The 20,853-nt window shown below is 46.3% G+C and overlaps 1 protein-coding gene across 1 annotated transcript in view; it reads right to left on the bottom strand.

Moving 5' to 3' along the window:
• MNAT1 (MNAT1 component of CDK activating kinase) overlaps positions 1 to 20,853 on the bottom strand; it is a 141,465-nt gene that overhangs the window by 98,959 nt on the left and 21,653 nt on the right. The window contains exons 2-3 of the mRNA XM_083439466.1: positions 4,820 to 4,972; positions 3,771 to 3,844 (exon numbers count right to left, since the gene is read on the bottom strand). Of these exons, the coding sequence (XP_083295592.1) occupies positions 3,771 to 3,844; positions 4,820 to 4,972 (227 nt within the window). The remainder of the gene's footprint in view (positions 1 to 3,770; positions 3,845 to 4,819; positions 4,973 to 20,853) is intronic.

The raw sequence follows: 20,853 nt of genomic DNA on the forward strand, positions 1-20,853 counted from the left end.
GCTAGAACTGCAGGTGAACTACTAGCGTAGCTCAGGGCCACAAGCTCAGTGGTGGAACATCTGGTCAAAGCCCTGCATCTCCAGGCAGGACTTGGAGACTTAGAGAGTGGCTGCCAGTCAGTGTGGTCAATACTAAGCTAGATTGTCATGGTTATGACTGGATAGATAGAAGACAGCAAAAGGGGAGAAACAACAGCTCCATGTAAAAGGAGTGTGAAGTCAACAAAAATGAGAAAAAAGACAAAACTGTGTTTTAACTGTATATGTTTAAAATATTGAAACTTAATAAAATATGATGGGGGGGGGGGGACTCACTAAGCTAGATGGACTGGTCTGATTCAGTATAAGGCAACTTCCTACATTACTATATTTCTGAGCTGCACTGTTTTTCCACCTGCTACTGAAGCCCAGGCCTCAAATTTAAGACTCGGGCACCCAGTTCCAGACAACCGCACTGTCTGGGTCACCTCGCCAGAAGAAGGAGCCACTGGGCTTCTATCCAAGGCACCTACAGCTTACAGACTCACAAGTTGTCAGGTGACACAAGGGACCAACAGGACTCCACGGGGCCCTAAAAACAGGGTCTGGGAACCTGTGGCCCTCTAGACGTTGCTGGACTCCAGCATCGCTGACCATTGCCCATGCTGGCTGGGGCTGGTGAAAATTGGGAGCCCATCAATTGGCAGTGAGTCCTACAAGACCTGCCCCCTGTTTTGTCTGGCCCGGGAGGGTAGGATTTGGACTGACTCCAGCTGCAAAGGCGGCTTCTGCTACCCAAGACACTTACAGGCCACCGGGGTAAGGCTGTTGCTGGAGTCAATATAGTTTTGAAGATGCATTGGCTTTTTGCTACTAACTGGATTGTATTCCTGTAAATTTTGTTGTTAGACCTTATCACAAGCTTCCTAGACAGAGAGAGGGAGAAGGAAGGAGCTACCCAACCACGATTCCTGCCTTAAGCAGAGACTCCACAGTTATGGGGAGGCACCGAGGCTGGAAGTGGGACTGTTCTGCCATCAGAGGGGAAAGGTAGCCAAAAGGGAAGGCAGGCATCCAGCCACCAGAGGACTCGCTGCTCTATCGCCTCCTGGAGTTTTGATGGCTGTGCTTCGCAATACATTGCCAGCTCCATCATATTGGAATGGTTGAATGGTGTTGGGCAAGGTGTCACGAGCTCTACTTCCAATAATGGGCAATAACTACTCTGGCAGCCCTGAGTGCTCGCTGGAAGGACAGATCGTGAAGCTGAGGCTCCAATACTTTGGCCACCTCATGAGAAGAGAAGACTCCCTGGAAAAGACCCTGATGCTGGGAAAGATGGAGGGCACAAGGAGAAGGGAACGACAGAGGACGAGATGGTTGGACGGTGTTCTCGAAGCTACCAGCGTGAGTTTGACCAAACTGCGGGAGGCAGTGGAAGACAAAAGTGCCTGGCGTGCTCTGGTCCATGGGGTCACGAAGAGTCGGACACAATTCAACAACAACAACAATGCCCACAGTCACTTGCCCAAGACACCCTGATCACTTTAATAATATAGTTTCCTACCACTATTAAGGCTGGCATGATTGTACAATATTCTCAGCCACTAGGGAAATTTCCCCTAAATGAAAAGCTGGCTACATCTTCTCCAGGCATATTTTTATTTTACAACATTTTTATTCTGAATCTTTCGACATTAAAAGCAGAGGAAAACAGCAAAAAAAAGGTTCAATGAACCAATAAATAATAATAATAAAAAGCAGGGCGGGGGGGGGGGACACAACTCAGGGTAAGCCAATGAAGCAAACACACAGTTTAATAAAGCTAATCCTTTAATGCTCCTTGGAACAAAAAGGTTTTAACACTCGGTAGAGATGTGGGACAGAAAACTTTCCACTGCTTTATTTTTCCATAGAAAATTTTCCATTTCGCAAGTTCATTAGTAGCAATGAACAGGTGCCAATTATAAATACAGCAAGGGACAAGTTTGGCAGTCCACAACATACAAGTAGAATCATATAATTGTAGAGGTGGAAGGGACCCAAGGGTCATCTAGTCTAACCCCCTTGCAATGGAGGAATCACAGCTAAAGAATCCCCAACAGATGACCCTCCACCTGCTGTTTAGAAACGTCCAGCGAAGGACAGTCCAGCACTTTCTGTCTGTTCCACCATCGAATAGCTCTTAACATTAGAATAAGCAAACTAAATTAATTCACTCCCTGGGACATCAGGAAAAAAATTCCAGTGCAATCTGACAACTTTCTGTTGCAAATTACCCTACGCAAATTAGTCTAATCTGCATGGTGGAGAATCGATTCAACATTTTAAAAAAACAGCAACACCCAGATCACTGACCCTGGGACAGAAAGCAAAACTAATGCACCAGACACATGGATGGTTCTATATAAATAAATAAATGCATTATAAGGAACACTCCTGTCTGTTCTCATTTTCTGCACAATGGAAATTTCATTTCAAACCCTGGGTCTATTTGAGTTTGTTGGTTTGTTTGTTGGCTTGTTTGTTTGTTTTAAACCCCACGTTTCCCCCATGCAGGGCACATGGAGGCTCACGACATAAATTAAAAACAGGCACATCAAATAAATAAATAAAAAAACAATCAATTACAAAAAATAAAAAGTTACCATACTAAAAGTAGCACTGAATTTAAAAAAACAACAACTTTAAAAGCACAGCAAAAGGGGAAGAAAATGTATAACACCCACTATTAAAATACCCTTCTGCAACAGCCAATTAGTGGCCAAAGGCCTGTCTAAACAAAAAAGTATTTGCCTGCTGATGAAAGGAAAGCAGAGGGGACGTCAGTCAAGCCTCCTTCAGAAGGGAGCTCCACCACCTGGAAGCAGCCACTATTGCCCACTCCTGCATTATGTAACTATATCCTTGTATAGCTCAGCTGGTAGAGTATGAGACACTTGATCTCAGGGTTGATGGTTCAAGTCCCACGTTGGGCAAAAGGTTCCTGCAATGCAGGGGGGTGGAGTATTTGATCCTTGGGGTCCCTTCCAACTCTACCATTCCGATAACCCAACTCTTTCACCTCACTTGCCCACCACCTCCCCAAATAATCTGCCCGGCAACCCTCTGGGGTGGCTGATTTCTCTTCTCTCGCCAACATATTCAACTCATCTGCCACTCTCTTGCCCTACCCAAAAAAAAGTACGAGTTCCCCACCAAAGCTAGAGAGCCCTCGGGCAATGGCATCTGTAGACCTGAAATCCAAGCAGAGAGAGAGAGAGAGAGAGAGAGAGAGAGAGAGAGAGAGAGAGATCCAGCCCTGCTCTTAAGCCTCCCTCGCTCTACATTAGCACCATAAAAAACCTGTTCCCAAAGTGGTATGCAAGGTCAAATGCTTCAAAGCGCTCCAAGCTACTGTACTTGAAGAAGTGAGAGGATGAAAAAGGGGCCATATGGCTTGTGTCACAGTAAACAAAGCCAATGGAAGCACAGACCCCCCCTTTCTTTTTTATTTGATCTCCCCACCCTCTCTGTTTCTTCAGCATCCCTAGCGCCTTGACAAAGCGTTTTCTTTGGGTGAATTTGCTCCCTGCATCTCGCACCCACTCCCTGCAACCCTGACAGCTAGAGACAAGACACGGCGCTCCAGTTGAAGAGTTTCCGATTAAAAAATGTAAAGAGATAGTAATTAGATAACTACTGGGTACCAAGATAGAGACCCAACGGAAGAGATTCAGCTTTAATATTCTGCAGGGCCTGCAAGAGACGAAAGCACACCATGCATCAAATATGCAAGCATTAGGACTTACCAATTTCTTCAACTTCTTCTAGGAAATCATTATACTCTGTTAGACTGCGGAAGTCATCCTCTCTTTTGTTGTATCTGTGAGAGAAGACGAAATGAAATCAGCATTATGCTTGCATGCAATCGTGCCAAGATGACAACGCCTGATGCTTCAACGTTCTTCCTGAGGGTCCAAGCGCCCTGGGCGCATTTGAACTGAGCTCTTGAGCAATTTCAGGATCAGGATCAGGCCAAAGGCCCAGTCGGTCCAGCATCCTGTACTCACAGTGGCCAGTCACATGCGAGACACATGGGAAGCTTGCAAACAGGACCCAAGTGAGAGAGCACTCTCCCTACCTGTGATTCCCAGTAGCTGGAATTCAGAGATAAAGTGCCACTGACTGTAGAGACAGAACACAGCCAGTTTAGAAGCTAGTGAAAATATTTTTCCTGAAAGACAACAAAGCACAGCAAGGATCGAGATCCGAAGGGCAGTATGGCACCACTAAGACAACTGTGACTTCAAGTGTAAGATAAGCTTAGAGAAGCCTTTGCCAGATGTTCTGGACTGCTGCCAGCTGGTGGGAATTGTAACCTCAAACATCTGGAGGGCCAACCATGCAGTTAGAACTGATGTCTATTATATTGTAAAAAGCTGTTTCATAAGCACTTGTTATAACACAAATATCTGTAAATTAATTATTGGCATTAGGGGTTCCTCTAAGTTTGAATGTTAACAATCAAGCTTTTAAATCTTCCAGCCCATAGGGTAAAAGTTCTCAGCCCCGTTTAAAGAACTGAGAGGGTCGTTGTATGCAGTCATCAACCATATGTGCAATTTAACTATATTCTCTGAAACAAGCAGGTGATGAGATCACTGGCAACCATCAAAATCTCCATTTGGTCTGTCTCCACCGAAAGATGCCTTTCTTATATTCGGTTTGTATCTCTGGAGATCAACTCGGCAAACAGTTTAAACAGACACCCTTCCACAAGCACAACCAAAGGGAATCTGGCCTTGACCGGCGGGGCAATGGAGGCGGCCTCCCTTATTTGGGGCTTTGTGACACTAACATTTTCAACACCTTCTTCCGGATTTCCACCTCCTTGTCAACAGCTGGGTCCTCAAAGAGCTGCACTCTGAAGTTGCTCTTCCGCAAAGGGGTGTCGCACTCCTGGCAGTTCCCAGCCCCTCGGACAAACAGCAGCTCCACGCAGCTTTCACAGCTGAAAGAGAGAAAACAGCTGAATGCAGAAACTGGTGCTCTATTTATTTTTTAAGAAAGAAAGAAAGAAAGAAAGAAAGAAAGAAAGAAAGAAAGAAAGAAAGAAAGAAAGGGCGGTGGGAAAATGCCACTTCAGCCTCACATAGCTGCTGCTGAGGGTTCTTGCATTTGTTTCCTGCTCTTTAGGGCCCTTCGAAATGGGGTTTTTTTCGTGGCTGCATTCTGAAGATGGCTTGAAAACTTCAGCTAGTGGTTGAACTAAAGATAAGCCAGAGGGAAAGAATTTACTGTCAGAATATAAGATCTGGAATATAGAGTGGGAAGGTTTGGAGAAGTCGCAGACCCAGGTTAATGTTAAATAATGCAAAGACACAATGATTGATTTTAATTTTTTTCTTTTATTTTTTCTTTTATACTTTAATTTGTAAATTTGTTGTTGTGTTGCTTGTATGTGTTGCTTTTATTTTCTTTTTTGTATCTGTTTGTTTGTATGGTGTGTTTATTCATTGTAAAATTAATAAAATATCATTTAAAAAAAAGAAGAAAACTTCAGCTAGTGCAGAATTCAGCGGCCAGGTTGCTCACGGGGACAAAATGGTTTGAGCACATTACACTGATCCTAGTCCGACTGCACTGGCTACCAATTTGTTTCCAGGCCCAATTCAAAGTGCTTGTTTAGTCCTATAAAGCTTTAAATGACTTAGGACCATAATACCTCCATATGAACCCATTTGGACCCTGAGATCATCTTCTGCGGCCCTCCTGCAACACGAGAACGAGTCTTTTCTGCAATGAGTCCCGAGGGAAGTTAGACTGGTGCCTTCGTTAGGCACCAAGCAAAAATGTTCCTCTTTAACCTAGCCTTTCGCTGATGGAAATCCAATGCCCTTTTAAAATATGTCATGGAAGGGGGGGGATTGTTTTTGTTTTTATTATGTATTTTCTGGGTTTTTTAATATTGCAATTTTATATTCTGAACCACCCTGAGATCTACAGGTATAGGGCAGAATACTAATTTAATAAAATAAAACAAATTCTGCAACATGTCATTGGTGATTTAGTATTGTCATGGTGGTAGATTTATACTGGGCTGTCCACACATCATTAAGAACATAAGAGCCTGGTGGATCCAGCCTAGTGGTCCATCTAGTTAGTCCAGCATCCTATTCTCACAGTGGTCAACCAGAGGCTCCATTGGGAAACCAAGAGCAACTCTCCCCTCCTGCAATTTCATAGAATCATAGAGTTGGAAGAGACCACAAGGGCCATCGAGTCCAACCCCCTGCCAAGCAGGAAACACCATCAGAGCACTCCTGACATATGGTTGTCAAGCCTCTGCTTAAAGACCTCCAAAGAAGGAGACTCCACCACACTCCTTGGCAACAAATTCCACTGTCGAACAGCTCTTACTGTCAGGAAGTTCTTCCTAATGTTTAGGTGGAATCTTCTTTCTTGTAGTTTGGATCCATTGCTCCGTGTCCGCTTCTCTGGAGCAGCAGAAAACAACCTTTCTCCCTCCTCTATGTGACATCCTTTTATATATTTGAACATGGCTATCATATCACCCCTTAACCTCCTCTTCTCCAGGCTAAACATGCCCAGCTCCCTTAGCCGTTCCTCATAAGGCATCGTTTCCAGGCCTTTGACCATTTTGGTTGCTCTCCTCTGGACACATTCCAGTTTGTCAGTGTCCTTCTTGAACTGTGGTGCCCAGAACTGGACACAGTACTCCAGGTGAGGTCTGACCAGAGCAGAATTTCCAGGAACTGGTGTTCAGAATCATTACTTCCTCTGAACCCTTACCCTTGCCAGCCACTCTGAATGCAACGTGTAGAAAAGTGGGAATTAAATGTAGTTTAAATAAATGAATTAATAAATGAAGAGGGAGCAGTCTAAAGAAACAATCAGAGACCACATTGTGATTGACTGTGAGGCTGCGCTGGAGTGATGGCAAGCTCCTCTTCCCTTAGAGGCTGTTATGCGCAATAGATAAGCAAGCAAAGTGGCTGATTTCGCAAAGGCTGACCCAACCATATAACAAAATGCTCCTCACCCCTGATCTACAAGGTTAGGAAATGAACGACAACGACTAGTTTTAAATGAAGGTCAGAACAAGCGAGTTGGACTGGATTTTCAGAAGGAAGCAAAACTTCTAGAAATACGTGAATACGTGTTCTCAGGCTATTACAAACAACGGCAGCAGCAACAACAACAACAGCCACTTTGGCCTGGGGGTTGAGGGGTGAGATGAGATAACCAACGCTGGGCAGGTCAGAAATCCCTGTTTTACAAAGGAAATCTCCACACAGAGCTTAGGACGAATGTATGGAAACCAAGTGGTTTCGCACAGTTTGCAAATTATTGCTAAACTTCAGATTGATTTATTTTTTTAAGGAAAGGAAAAAAGGTTGGTGGAGGAATGGCATTTAGGTCTGGGAAAGGCCTACAGAGCCGCTGACAGTCAGTGTAGACAATACTGGCTTGGTTCACACATCATGGTAAGCCAGAATGGAGTTTACCCACCAGCGGAAGAAGAGGAGTGCAGGGGGAGCGCACCACCCCCGGCAGCGCGATCCTGGTGGGGTGCCATCGCAGCAGCCCCTCCTGCCCACGCTGGGCACCCCGCCCCCACAGGCGTCGTGCCACGCCCCCAGGATGGGCACCACGCCCCTGCAGGCAGCGTGCCATGCCCCCAGGACGCACACCAGCCCCGCCCCTGCCTGCTCTACGCCACTGAGTTTACCATGACCATGCAAGCAGGTTGGCACGCAAGGAGGAACAGCTTGTACCAACTAGGCTTTTCTCCAGGCTTAATAGGTCAAAATGGGAGGAGAGCTAAGCCAACACCTAACACAGCAGATCATCTGAACGTAGGATCACAGTTAAGGTGTCTGCTCCTTAACCACACCTTCTAAAAATTATTTTTATATTGGACGTTAGCGTCCAAAGACGTGCTCTACGGGAAGTTGGTGACAGGTACCAGGCACGTTGGCAGACCAACTCTGCTTCACGAAGATGTATGAAGGCTGGCAATAATAATAATAATAATAATAATAATAATAATAATAATTTTTTATTTATACCCCGCCCTCCCCAGCCAAGGCCGGGCTCAGAGCGGCTTACAAGCAATAATAAAAACAAGATGAATGATTACAACTTAAAAACAAAAGTAAAATACAACATTAAAATAATAGAACATTAAAATATTAAAATATAGCCTCATCGCAGGAGGAGAAGGAAAAGAAAAAAAGAAAGAGAGGGAGGGAGGGAATCAAATTGGCTCCAAGCCAAAGGCCAGGCGGAACAACTCTGTCTTACAGGCCCTTACAGAAATCAGATCCTGCAGGGCCCTGGTCTCATGAGGCAGAGCGTTCCACCAAGCTGGGGCCAGTGTTGAAAAGGCCCTGGCTCTGGTTGAAGCCAATCTAACTTCCTTAGGGCCTGGGACCACTAGGGTGTTGCTATTTATGGACCTTGAGGCTCTCCGTGGGGCATACCAGGAAAGGCGGTCCCGTAGGTACGAGGGTCCTAGGCCGTGAAGGGCTTTAAAGGTCAAAAGCATCACCTTAAATCTGACCCTGTACTCCACCGGGAGCCAGTGCAGCTGGAAAAGCACTGGGTGAATATGCTCCCATGGCAGAGATCCCGTGAGGAGCCTCGCTGCAGCATTCTGTACCCGCTGGAGTTTCTGGGACAGCTTCAAGGGCAGCCCTGCATACAGCGAATTACAGTAGTCAAGCCTGGAGATGACCGTCGCATGGATCACACGGCAACATCAACCCCACCCTGTGGGAATCCCTTGCAGTCGACCACAGCGCCTGGAGACAGACAGACAGGTTGTGCATCCACAGGAGTGACCAGAGGAGGAATTACCACTGGGAGGAGCACAGAGAGAAGAAACGCTATGGTGCATCTGCAGCAGCAGCACCGGACGCCCTCAGCTGCAACAGAACATGTCTCTCCCATATCGGACTCTACAGCCACAGCAGCTGCTGCAACCTTCTAACAGTTTTACGTCACCTCCAAAGGCACAATCCTCCATTGTTTCCAGAGACAGACAGATGCCAACACAGAATTTTTTTTATATATTAAATGCTTCTTATATATTAAATGCTTTTTTTTCATTGCTGATGCTTTTATTGTGAAATTGCTTTGAGATATTTTATGGGTGGCGAGCCATAAATGGAATGAATGAATGAATCAGGGGTAGGCAACCTAAGGCTTCTCAATCTGCCTTCTCAATCCGGCCCACGGACAGTTTGTTTTTACACGAGTAGAATGTGTCCTTTTATTTAAAATGCACCTCTGGGTTATTTGTGGGACCTGCCTGGTGTTTTCCAATGAGTAGAAGGTGTGTTTTTATTTGAAATGCATCTCTGGGTTATTTGTGGGCTGGGCACACAGGAATTCGTTCATTTTTATTTTTATTTTTCAAAATACAGTCCGGCCCCCCACATGGTCTGAGGGACGGTGGACCAGCCCACGGCTGAAAAAGGTTGCCGACCCCTGGGATGAATGAACAAACAACCATTCTAAGCTATTGCGTTGACCTAAAAATCCTGGGGCAAGCCAATTGCAAGGCAATTGCTGTGGGTCAAACCACAGAGCCTAGGACTTGCCGATCAGAAGGTCGGCGGTTCAAATCACGCAATGGGGTGAGCTCCCATTGCTCGGTCCCTGCTCCTGCCAACCTAGCAGTTCGAAAGCACATCAAAGTGCAAGTAGATAAGTAGGTACCGCTCTGGTGGGAAGGTAAACGGTGTTTCTGTGTGCTGCTCTGGTTCGCCAGAAGTGGCTTAGTCATGCTGGCCACATGACCCGGAAGCTGTACGCCGGCTCCCTCGGCCAATAAAGCGAGATGAGCGCCACAACCCCAGAGTCGGCCACGACTGGACCTAATGGTCAGGGGTCCCTTTACCTTTACCTCGGGAGCCACCACATGCATGCCAAGACACGGTCTGGTTTCGCGTGTGCTCCAAAGACGACTGCAGGGCTAAATGGCCCAATGGCCTCACTCTGCATAAGGAGGCTTCTTCCTAAGCTCCCATAGAAAGCTGAGGAGGAAAAGGTCATGGAAGAAAAGTGCTGGGAAACGAGGAACGAGAGATTGTGCAGAGAAAGTCTGAGGGATATACTTGCACCCGACCACCACATGCCACACTGCAGATGTGGCGGAAATGTCGTGTCTGTAGGTGTGGGATCCAAGTGAAAGAGAATGGGCAGATGAAGCTGATAGGCAGATGAAGCTGATGGACTACATGGAAATGGCGGAAATGACTGGCAGAATCCGAGACCAGGGAGAAGAGTCGATGGAAGAAGATTGGAAAAAATTTAAAGTATATTTACAGAAACACTGCAAAATTAATGAACGTTAGAAGAATACTGGAATGAAGTTATAAGGTTTTAGCAGAAATGTTATAAAGATTTAAGCAAAAACTGATTGTTAATGGGTTAAAGTGGAAAATTTAAAGTTAGATTGCTGAATTAGCTAATTTGAACTAGAATACAAAAAAGGGAGGTGTGAGGAAGTCGAGGAAATAAGTAAATGAAAGATAAAGATATGGAAATTGGATGTGTTTTTAAATGTTTTTGTTTTTTCTTTCTATTTTTGATGTACTGTTTGTTTTTTTCTCTCTCATATTTTTTCCCCTGTAACTATAAAACCACTAATAAATATTATTATTAAAAAAAAAGAAAGAGAATGAAAGGTTACGGATTCTCCCCACCCCCCACCCCCCGTTGTCTAGCAGCAGCAAAGCCCTGTTTGAGCAACACTGCGGTACATTTCGCTCAGGCTGCATGCCAGCGCTAAAGACCAGGACAAATAACTACAAAGACATTGTTGGCTAAACTGTCCCAGCCTGGAAAGGGGAACCGGAGTGCGTTGGGGGGGGGGCGTGGGTAAGAGAGAGGGAAATGGTTGGCCACAGCCCATTCAACCCCAATAACCAAAGCCGGTCTCATCTAGAAGAGGTCCTGGAGGCAGCGGGTTTGTTCCAACATCAATGCACACTTCTCTGCCAGAAAGCTTGTTGCAGGAATCATTTTGCAAGCCTGAAATTGAGAGAGGGACAGAGGCGGAGGCAGGCATGCTACAACTGGGTTTTTCTGTGCCCCCCCCCCCGGCACCCTTTCCCCTCTCCAGCACGCCAAGGATATAAATAGGCCCTCTTTGGACAATAGGAAGTGACCGCAACAGGTGTAGCCTTGCTTCCTTTGGCAGAGTGACATTTTCCCATAAAGGGCAGAGTTCCTTATGCCTGCAGAGCCTGCAGAGCTCTGAAGTAGGATAACATCTAACAGGTGTGCTTTGCCCCACAGCCAAGTAAGTGGACAGTGGAATTGGGAATGCTGGGAGGAATGCTTGACAAAAACCTCCTTTATTTTTTTTATATTCTTATGCCAGCTTTCAGGGGATAAGGATACTAACCCGCCCAAGGCAGCTCGCAACTAAAATACAATACACCCCAGCAATAAATTCATTAAAAGCCTATAGAGAAAGGCCAATGAACAGCCCACACACCCCAAAAACGCAAAACACAACAAAAACCTGCAGAATACAGCTTTAATAAAAAGTAGTCAGGGGGGAAAGAACGGAGTCTCTGGGGCTTTCCAAACCCTTAGCAGCGATGGGGCTGCCAGAGTGCAGCTGGCAAAAGGTTTACTGCCCATTCATTAGTCATTTGTGGCAAAGGAAATAATAATAATAATAATACAGTGGTACCTCAGGTTAAGAACTTAATTTGTTCTGGAGGTCTGTTCTTAACCTGAAACTGTTCTTAACCTGAAGCACCACTTTAGCCAATGGGGCCTCCCGTTGCCGCTGCTGCCCAATTTCTGTTCTCATCCTGCAGCAAAGTTCCTAACCCGAGTTAATATTTCTGGGTTAGCGGAGTCTGTAACCTGAAGCGTCTGTAACCTGAAGCGTATGTAACCCGAGGTACCACTGTATACCATGAACAATAGGACAAGGGCCTATTTCTACCAAAAATTAGTACTGGCAAGCTCCTGGGCAAATGAATTAGCCTCTGCACAGCCAGACACCTCCATCTGCCCCAACTGCAACAAAACATGTCTCTCCTGCATCCTTCTCTATACCCACAGTGGCCACTGCGACCTTCCAACCCTATGAGTTTGACTCCATCCCCAAAGGCACACTCCTCCATTGTCTCCCGAAATGGACGGGTGCCAACAACTCATCACAACATGCCTTTCAAGGACAGCTCATAGTTCAGTGTAGGGCACATGCTTTCTGAGTTCAATCCCTGGCATATCATGGTAAAATTGACAGTAAAGCCCTCTGCCTAAAACCCTGGAGAGATGATGGCAGTCAGTGCAGACCAGCCTTTGCCAATGTGGTACTTTCAAGATGTTCTGAACTACAACTCCCATCATTCCCGACCACTGACCATACTGGCTGGGGCAGATGGGAGTTGTAGTCCAGCCATTTTGACAGTCCCAGGCTCAGGTAGGCAATAACTGGTCTATATGGAGAAATGGCCTGACCTACTTTACGGACGTTTACAGTGTTCCCTACAGGCCTGCCATCATCACACCTCAGACCAGAATTGTTCCTATCCAAACAATTTTTATATTCCTGAGCCGGCGAGGCCCAAATACACGCCATTTGTTTTAAAAAGAGCTAATGCTCTATGAGAAAAGCAAGCACTTGCACAATATGTGCGCACTGCCAGATTAAACACAAAATTTACCCAAGGTGCAAGAAGGACCACTTCAAAATCCATTAGCATGTTGGGCAAACAGATGTACTTAATGCACCCAAGTGGGGGGGGGTGTCCACAAACTTTCAGTATGTCCTCCTGGCATGGGAGCGTTGTCAGCGGAAGGAAGCTTTTAAAAATGAGTAAGGATCGTTGCAAAAGTCTGCACCTTGGTCCCCCCCCCCCCACCGATGCATCACCTCCAGTTCATCCGAGACACAGTTCCTAATACCAGTTGCCTCTGGGCTGTCACAAGCCAAGACAAACAGCTTTGACAAAAGGCAAGTTGGGGGGGAATAAAGAACGCTGGTTCAAGGAACAGGCCAGTTCATTGCTCAACTTCCTGCACAGTGAGGAACTCACAGCCTACCCTTCAGCCTGAGTGTTTTGCTAAGACTCTCATGGGCCGTACAGCTACCGACTTATTTCACCCACGCTGTATGAGAAAGACACCCCACCCCTGCGCCCAAGGCACTGGTTTTTCTAAAGGAAAGGAAATCCATGCAACTCATGATGATTTTTGAGATTCCGTCATTCAGGGCTTGTCTACAACTAAACACAATGCCAAAGGCGTGTCCATATTTACCTTTCTCATTCTCCCAAACAATTGCATCGGGATCTGCTTCCACACTTCCTTTCTACTCTGCATCAATCTGGGAAAGAGTTACGGCTTAGTGGGGGAAAGGTTGCAGTTTAATGGCGGAGCATCTCTTAGCATGCATAAGGTCCCAGGTTCAATCCTGAACATCTCTTGAGTAGGAATGGGACTACCTGCTGCCTGAAGCCCCAGAGAGCTGCTGCGGGTCAGAGTAGATAATAATGAACTAGATGGACCAATGGTCTGTCTCAATATAAGGCTGTTTCCCCTGATTCTAACTTCTCAAGTGCATCGCTCTCCAATGATACCATTTATCTTGTGTTGTCTTTTCCTTACGCCCTCAACAAAGAAGAACGATGAAGGCTGGTGCTCAGAAGAAGAATATACTGTACTAGAAAAGGAGTTGTAAAAGGGGGTCCAGTCTTTCATGTTGGGATTTGGTGGTCTAGTGAGATCTGAAAAGACTCAATGCTACAACTGCCCGTCAACTTGAAAGCCCTTCTCCAAGGTCAGAGCTGCCTGTCAACATTATATTTCAAAGTTCCCCTAACTTCCCAAGATTTCACAAAAGGCTTTGTTTTCTCTCCAAGCGCAAAAAGGTCAGGAGTCAGGGCTCTAGATCAGACCGTATGGAAAATTTTTACATCCCCGTAATGCTTTGCGTTCAAGTTCTTATCTAAAAATCTCGCTCAGAGTCACTTTTGCAAAGCGAGGGCTATTCAGCTTCAACTTCAAGATATACAAGAATGGGGGGGGGGGGACGACACACACACAGGCTTGCTTTCCTTTGATATTGCACAAAGCACTAAGCCAAGAGGAGCTGTATACCCTCCCTGAGTGATGAGGCACCAAAGAAGGAGGGCTCTCCTTCCTTGGAGGTTCCTAAGCAGAGCTTGGATGGCCACCTGTCATGTTTGATGTGGTTGTGATTCCTGCATTGCAGGGTGTTAGAAAAGAGTGGCTGGGGAAACGCAGCCAGATAGGTGGGGTGTAAATAAAATTACTACTACTACAGTGGTGCCCCGCAAGACGAATGCTTCGCAAGACGGAAAACCCGCTAGACGAAAGGGTTTTCCGTTTTCAGAGGTGCTTCGCAGGACAAATTTGCTATGGGCTTGCTTCGCAAGACGAAAATGTCTTGCGATTCCTGGGGGTTTTTTTCCACTCCCTACCCGCTTTTTCTAAGGCACTAAGCTGCTAATAGCCTTTTAGCAGCTAATCCGCTAATCCCTTAAACCTTTAATAGCCGCTAAACCGCTAATAGCGCTAATCCGCTAATGGGCTTGCTTCGCAAGACGAAAAAACCGCTAGACGAAGAGACTCACGGAACGGATTCTTTTCGTCTTGCGAGGCACCACTGTAATTGGTTAACTGGAAAGTTTTGAAAAAGCCACCCACCTTACTTGTACAACAGGCTGCACAACGTGTGACCTCTCAAGCCACAGGTCTTTCCTTCCCCCTCCCCTGCCACTTCCTGGTTTCTGTGGTCCCACACAGGGCCCAAACACAAAGGGTGAACTGAACCCATAGAAAGCTGTCAGTGGGCCTTGTTCCACTTCGCAAACCACTAGGGCTGGGCGATATATCGATATATACAGACATACCTTGGTTTTCTAACAGCTTAGTTCTCGAACGTTTTGGCTCCTGAACACCGCAAACTCGGAAGTGGCTATTCCGGTTTGCAAACTATTTTTGGAAGGAGAACATCCGAGGGGGCTTCCACGGCTTCCGATCGGCTGCAGGAGGTTCCTGCAGCGAATCAGAAGCCGCACTTTGCTTTCCGAATGTTTTGGAAGTTGAGCGGACTTCCGGAACGGATTCCGTTCAACTTCCAAGGTACGACTGTACTACAAAGGTGAAAACCAGCTCAGACAATGTGATATATCAGTTTAGCTGGCGATGCATCACAAAGTTGAACACCAGATATCGCCCAGCCCAACAAGCCACCAGCTGGCAAAGGCCCGCACTGTAGGAAAGGGAGGTTGGGTACTTCAACCCGGCAGGTCAAATGAGGCTCTCCTCTTTATCTGGCCCTCGGAACTCTCTCTTGGAGACACTCGCAGCCACACTTGCCCGCTGGGGTTTCTTCACACCCTCCTGGAGTGCCTTTTTGCCCACAGTGAACCCTGGCAATGCCTCTGGAAGGTGCCTGAGTGTGTGTAGAAATTAGCCTATCATGCAAAAGTAATATCTGCTTAATTGCCCAACCCATCTTTGCCTGCCCAGCTCAGGCATGTGGCCCCCAGATGATCTCCCAGCAGGGAATGGGAACCCTGGAGCTGAGAAAAGTCCCTATCCCCCATGGTCCGGAACATCCCTCTTGCTAAACGGACGCGGCAACATTCCCAAGCGGGCGCCCGAGGGCCACATAAAGCACCTTCAGAGGCCCTCCCTCCAGCAACACGCCATATGTCACCCACCCCTGACGTAATTCGCTCCATCCATTACTGGCAGCGGCACCCACTCCCCTGCCATATGCCACCCTTGCCTGGGGGGAAACCCTTTGACTCCCGTCAATCATCATTAGCAATCTCAAGCTCTCACATGCCTTCTTTTAAACGTCTGTGATTTCAAAGACTCTTTTCATAAATCTTTCAGATCCCCATTAAGGAAACCCGCTTCCTTAATTTTCTGGCTTTTATCTAGAGCCGAGCTGCTTTCAACCTTTATAAACCACACGCAGCGGGGCGGATGGGGTGGGGTGGGGTGGGGAGAGAAAGGTGCAAGGATTTACACTGTTACGTCAAGCTTCTAAAATAGGAGAACAGGGCTTGGCGTAAGAATGCGTCTCGCCTTCCACTCATGGTCTTGCAAAAGGGCAGGCAAGACTTGAAAAGAGCACTGGGTGAAGTTACACAGGAATATTTCCGGCTTCTCTATGCTTATTTTCTTTTAGAAGCACTTTGGTTCTACGGAATATGAAAAAATAAAAACGGGTACCGCCGTATCCTACACAGGAGGTCTGAACTCAGAAGTCCGATCGACACCGAGGGACGATCCAATGTTATTATTTTTTAAAGGAAGATTCTCTTTTTGGGCAATTTGAAACCCACCAAATGTCATTCACAACAAGGGCACCTATAAATATCTGGGTGCATGAAAACCAAAACTGCAATTACTGCCAGCAGACAGCTTGGAAAAGGCACACAGCCCTTTACGAAACCCATGTCAGTGTTTGCATGCGCAGTTCCAAAATGTTTTCGAAAAAGGCGGCAGATGAAATCTTTGGCAAGTGCGGCAGAAATGACTGCACCACCCTGGGTGCTTCACTCCTTAGCCCTGATCCAGTTCTTTGCCACCCACAAGTCCCATTTCATGTTTCTTTCTCTCTCAAAAAGTTTCAGAAGTGGAATCCAAAATAAGTCTTGGTTCCCTGTAGGTCAGGCAGCCACTTTGTTTTTCTGGTGGGATGCCAACAATTTTTGTAGCTCAGGAATTTGAAGAAACAAAAGGAAATCAGTGCAGTTTTGAAATCAGTGGTTAAAATCAATGCAGTTTTTAAAGGTTCAGTCTACTGCCTTGATTCAAAATGGTATCTAAGAAGAACCACCTGCTTCTTGATCAAAGGAACAGGATCTTAGGAGATATCCAAATGCATAGCAAACAAACAGCTTTCCAAAATATATAGCATATTTATATGTATGTAAACTGGCTGGGAGGTCCTTGCCCTGAAAGGTGGCACTGAATTCTTAAAACTACATAGACAACCTCTGTTTTTCATTGCTGGTTTGTTTTTAAGTGCGAGTCTCTCGCATATTTATTTACGTATTTCCTTTTTGTTTATGAATCGTTTCCTATGAAACAACTCAAAGCGATTTAACAATAAAAACATTGGCGTTGAAATACACACAGAGGACTATGTCATATGTTTAACAACTGCTCCAAATCCAACACAGATTCAGACTGGGGGGGGGGGGAATCGACTTTAAAAGACTGGTTGAAAAAAGGAAAGTCTCCAACAGGCGCCGAAAGGACAGAAGACATTGTGGCAAGAGGAGGGAATTCCAGGAAGACACAAGAACTACCCACGCTGGAAGAATGGCAGATGAAGGTGATGGACTATATGGAATTGGCAGAAATGACCGGCAGAATCCAAGACCAGAGAGAAGAGTTGGTGGAAGAAGATTGGAAGAAATTTAAAGACTACTTACAGAAATATTGCAAAATTAATGAAAGTTAGAATGATGTTGGATTGAGGTTAAGGGGTTTTTAGCAATAATGCTATGGAAGAATATGCAAAAATGGAATATTAACAGGTGGAAAGTTAAAGTTATAATATATTAAGATCAAGATTAAGATAAAGGTAAAGAGGGAAAGGATTTGCTGAATAAATAAATTGAATTGGAATACAAAGAGGGGAGGTGTGGGGAAGTCTAAGAAATAAGCAAATGCAAGATATGTCATGAAAGATGGAATTGTTTTTAACTGCTTTTTGTTTTTGTATTTTTCTTTTTTCTTTTTGTGAAAATTTTAATAAAATATTATTATAAAAAGAGGAGGGAGTTCCAGACGGTAAGTGCCACTACGCTAAAGTCCTGATTCCAACATCATACAGAACAGACATCCCGGTGTGATGGATCTCACAGTGGTCGGCTGGGTATATAAGGGGTGAGATGATATTTTAGGTATCCCAGCCCCAACGTAGCAGGACCCAGATTCCTGACCCCCCAAATCCCTGCTCAGCACAGTGCAGCTGCAGCTGCAGAAGCATCAAATGGACTCTACCGCTGCTTCTGCATCTGGTTCCCCACAGCATTGCCCTTCTCCCTCTTAGTGCCTGGCAGTGTCCTGTGGCATTGGGAAGCTAGATCAGCAACACAGCTCTACTGCGTCATCACGCCACCAGCAGCTACTGTGTTTGGGTCTCTGTTCCCCAGGCTTCAGACTTCAGGCACCAGGCCCATTGGCAGACCAACAGATGTCTGCAAACGTGACGTGAAGCCTGACAACATCAACCCGGCTGTGTGGGGAATCCCTTGCAGACGACCGCAGTGCCTGGAGACAGACGGTCAGGTCATGCATCCACAGCAGTGAGCAGAGGAGGAATGACCACTAGGAGGATCTGCAGCGGCGCAACTGGGTGCCTTCATTTGCCCCAGCTGCAACAAAACATGTCTCTCCTGTATTGGTCTCTACGGCTGCAGCAACCTTCCAACAGTTTGACTTCACCTCCTCCATTGCCCCCCATGACAGACAGATGCCAGCAACACCAGGACTGATACCTTGAAGCTAACTGGAAGCCAGTGTTTAACACAGGGGTAAGAAAGCCAGGGTACAAAACAAAACAAAAAATTGGCTGCTGAAAGGGTTCCCCCCATCCCACCTCACAGACACATGTAGGCTTTCTAGGGATCTTCATGGCATAGCTTCTCTGAGCCACTCTCCCTCGGCTGCTGTCTCTTAGTTCTCCCATGGGCTCCTTACTTGTCTTTCAAAAGAAATCTACTCTGCAAAAGACATCCGAAAGTTGCTTGGGAAAATATATTGCTTCATATCTCGTTTCTGTAAATTCAGCTACTATAACGTTCTTATTGATTGGCCTTTTTTATTTAGGCCTGATGTACTGGTCTAAGGAGACATTCACATTCAATCAAGTTGGTTATGTACAGTCTCCAAGGGCTTATGCAAGTGCTCATCACCAAAAGCAGGAAGCAAGCGGAGACACGTCAGCGACTCCCGGCGGCCGTTTGAATTAGAGAAGTCCATAGCTCTCAGCTTCCTCAAGCTCCAGATGTTATCCCACCTTGCAGAGGAAATATATGGGCCTGTACTTTGGATGTTATGTCAGAAGCTGGGAACCGGAAGCGCAAGCCCGGTACTCAAGGAAAGCGTCCAATTTGGCCATTTCCCCAGGAAGTGGGAATATTCCTGCGGGTGTCCCTGGACTCTGATAATGGATAGGTTGGATCTTCTTGCAGTCCATGGGACTCTCAAGAGTCTCCTCCAGCACCAGAATTCAAAAGCATCAATTGTTCGGCGATCAGCCTTCTTTATGATCCAGCTCTCAATTCCATACATCACTACTAGGAAAACCATAGCTTTAATTAAAAGGTAAAGGTAAAGGTACCCCTGCCCGTACGGGCCAGTCTTGACAGACTCTAGGGTTGTGCGCCCATCTCACTCAAGAGGCCGGGGGCCAGCGCTGTCCGGAGACACTTCCGGGTCACGTGGCCAGCGTGACATCGCTGCTCTGGCGAGCCAGAGCCGCACACGGAAACGCCGTTTACCTTCCCGCTAGTAAGCGGTCCCTATTTATCTACTTGCACCTGGGGGTGCTTTCGAACTGCTAGGTTGGCAGGCGCTGGGACCGAAAGATGGGAGCGCACCCCACCACGGGGATTCGAACCGCCGACCTTTCGATAGGCAAGCCCTAGGCGCTGAGGCTTTTACCCACAGCGCCACCCGCGTCCCTTTAGCTTTAATTATACGCAGTCAAAACAAGAAAGTCCCTACCTGCAGGTGTACAATCTAAAAAGCGTGACACACAAGAGGAAAGCAACAGGGAAGAGGAAAATAAAAACTGGGGAACCAAGTTCTGAAGAGTTGTTCCTACAATGCTCGGCTGGCCCAGCTCAGGGGCCAAAGGCTCCTGACAGAGCTGGTCTCTCCCACCAGAGCCAAGAGAGTAAACTCTACTTCTTAGCTCTCCCACTAAGGAGGAAATAGAAGCTTACTTCTCCCAGACGGTATGGGGAAATGGTTTAATCATGCACTCAAAAAACCCCAACCCTTCTTCCGCTCTCCACTCTCTGGAGTGTTTGCAAACATGATGAATGCCAGGGTGCGTTTCAGCATGCCATCCACATCCCCCCCCCCCCCGAAAAAAAGAAACTGCTAGAGAATCAGCACCTGCCCCCTGGCACAAAAGGCTGACTCACCTGCGTAGCATTCATTACCAGGGACACAAAGACACAATGCGCTTCTCGGAACGGCTCTTTCCCCCCACAGCTGCACACACAAAAGTCACTTCCAGGGAAGAGACATTCCCAAAGCATGAAGAAGAGCATCTGGTGATAATTTCAGGGTTGAGGTCAGTTCATATGGGGACAGGCGGTCCTGAGCCATTTAAGACTTTATGGGTCAACACCAGCACTTTGAATTGGGCCCAGAAACGAATTGACAGCCAGTGCTGTCAGGCCACAACTGCTGTTATAGGCTTAAACCGTCTCGCCCAGGTAAGCAAGCTGGCCACTGATTTCTGCACCAGCTGAAGTTTCTGGTGCAGCTTCAGTTGTAGCCCCATGTATAACACGTTGCAGCAATCTGATCTAAATATGAACATCTTTGTATACAATTTTGCTTAACATGTTCATTTTATCTTGTGTTATTAAAAATCTTATAACACAAAATATATACATTTTTGCAAAGCAACATTCCCTGACATAACACATGTATAGATGCTATTTTCACTAATACATGCATTTGTATGTGCACAATGCCCTAATAAACACATTTTTTAACACACTACTTGGCTGAGGTGTGACCTTTGAAGGATGATTGTGTTTTGGGTCACGTCTTGTTTCAGAAAGTGTGAATTGCCATATTTTTCGCTCTATAGGGCGC

Source organism: Podarcis tiliguerta (genome assembly GCF_965153285.1).
Source record: "Podarcis tiliguerta genome assembly, chromosome: 1".
NCBI lineage: Eukaryota > Metazoa > Chordata > Lepidosauria > Squamata > Lacertidae > Podarcis > Podarcis tiliguerta.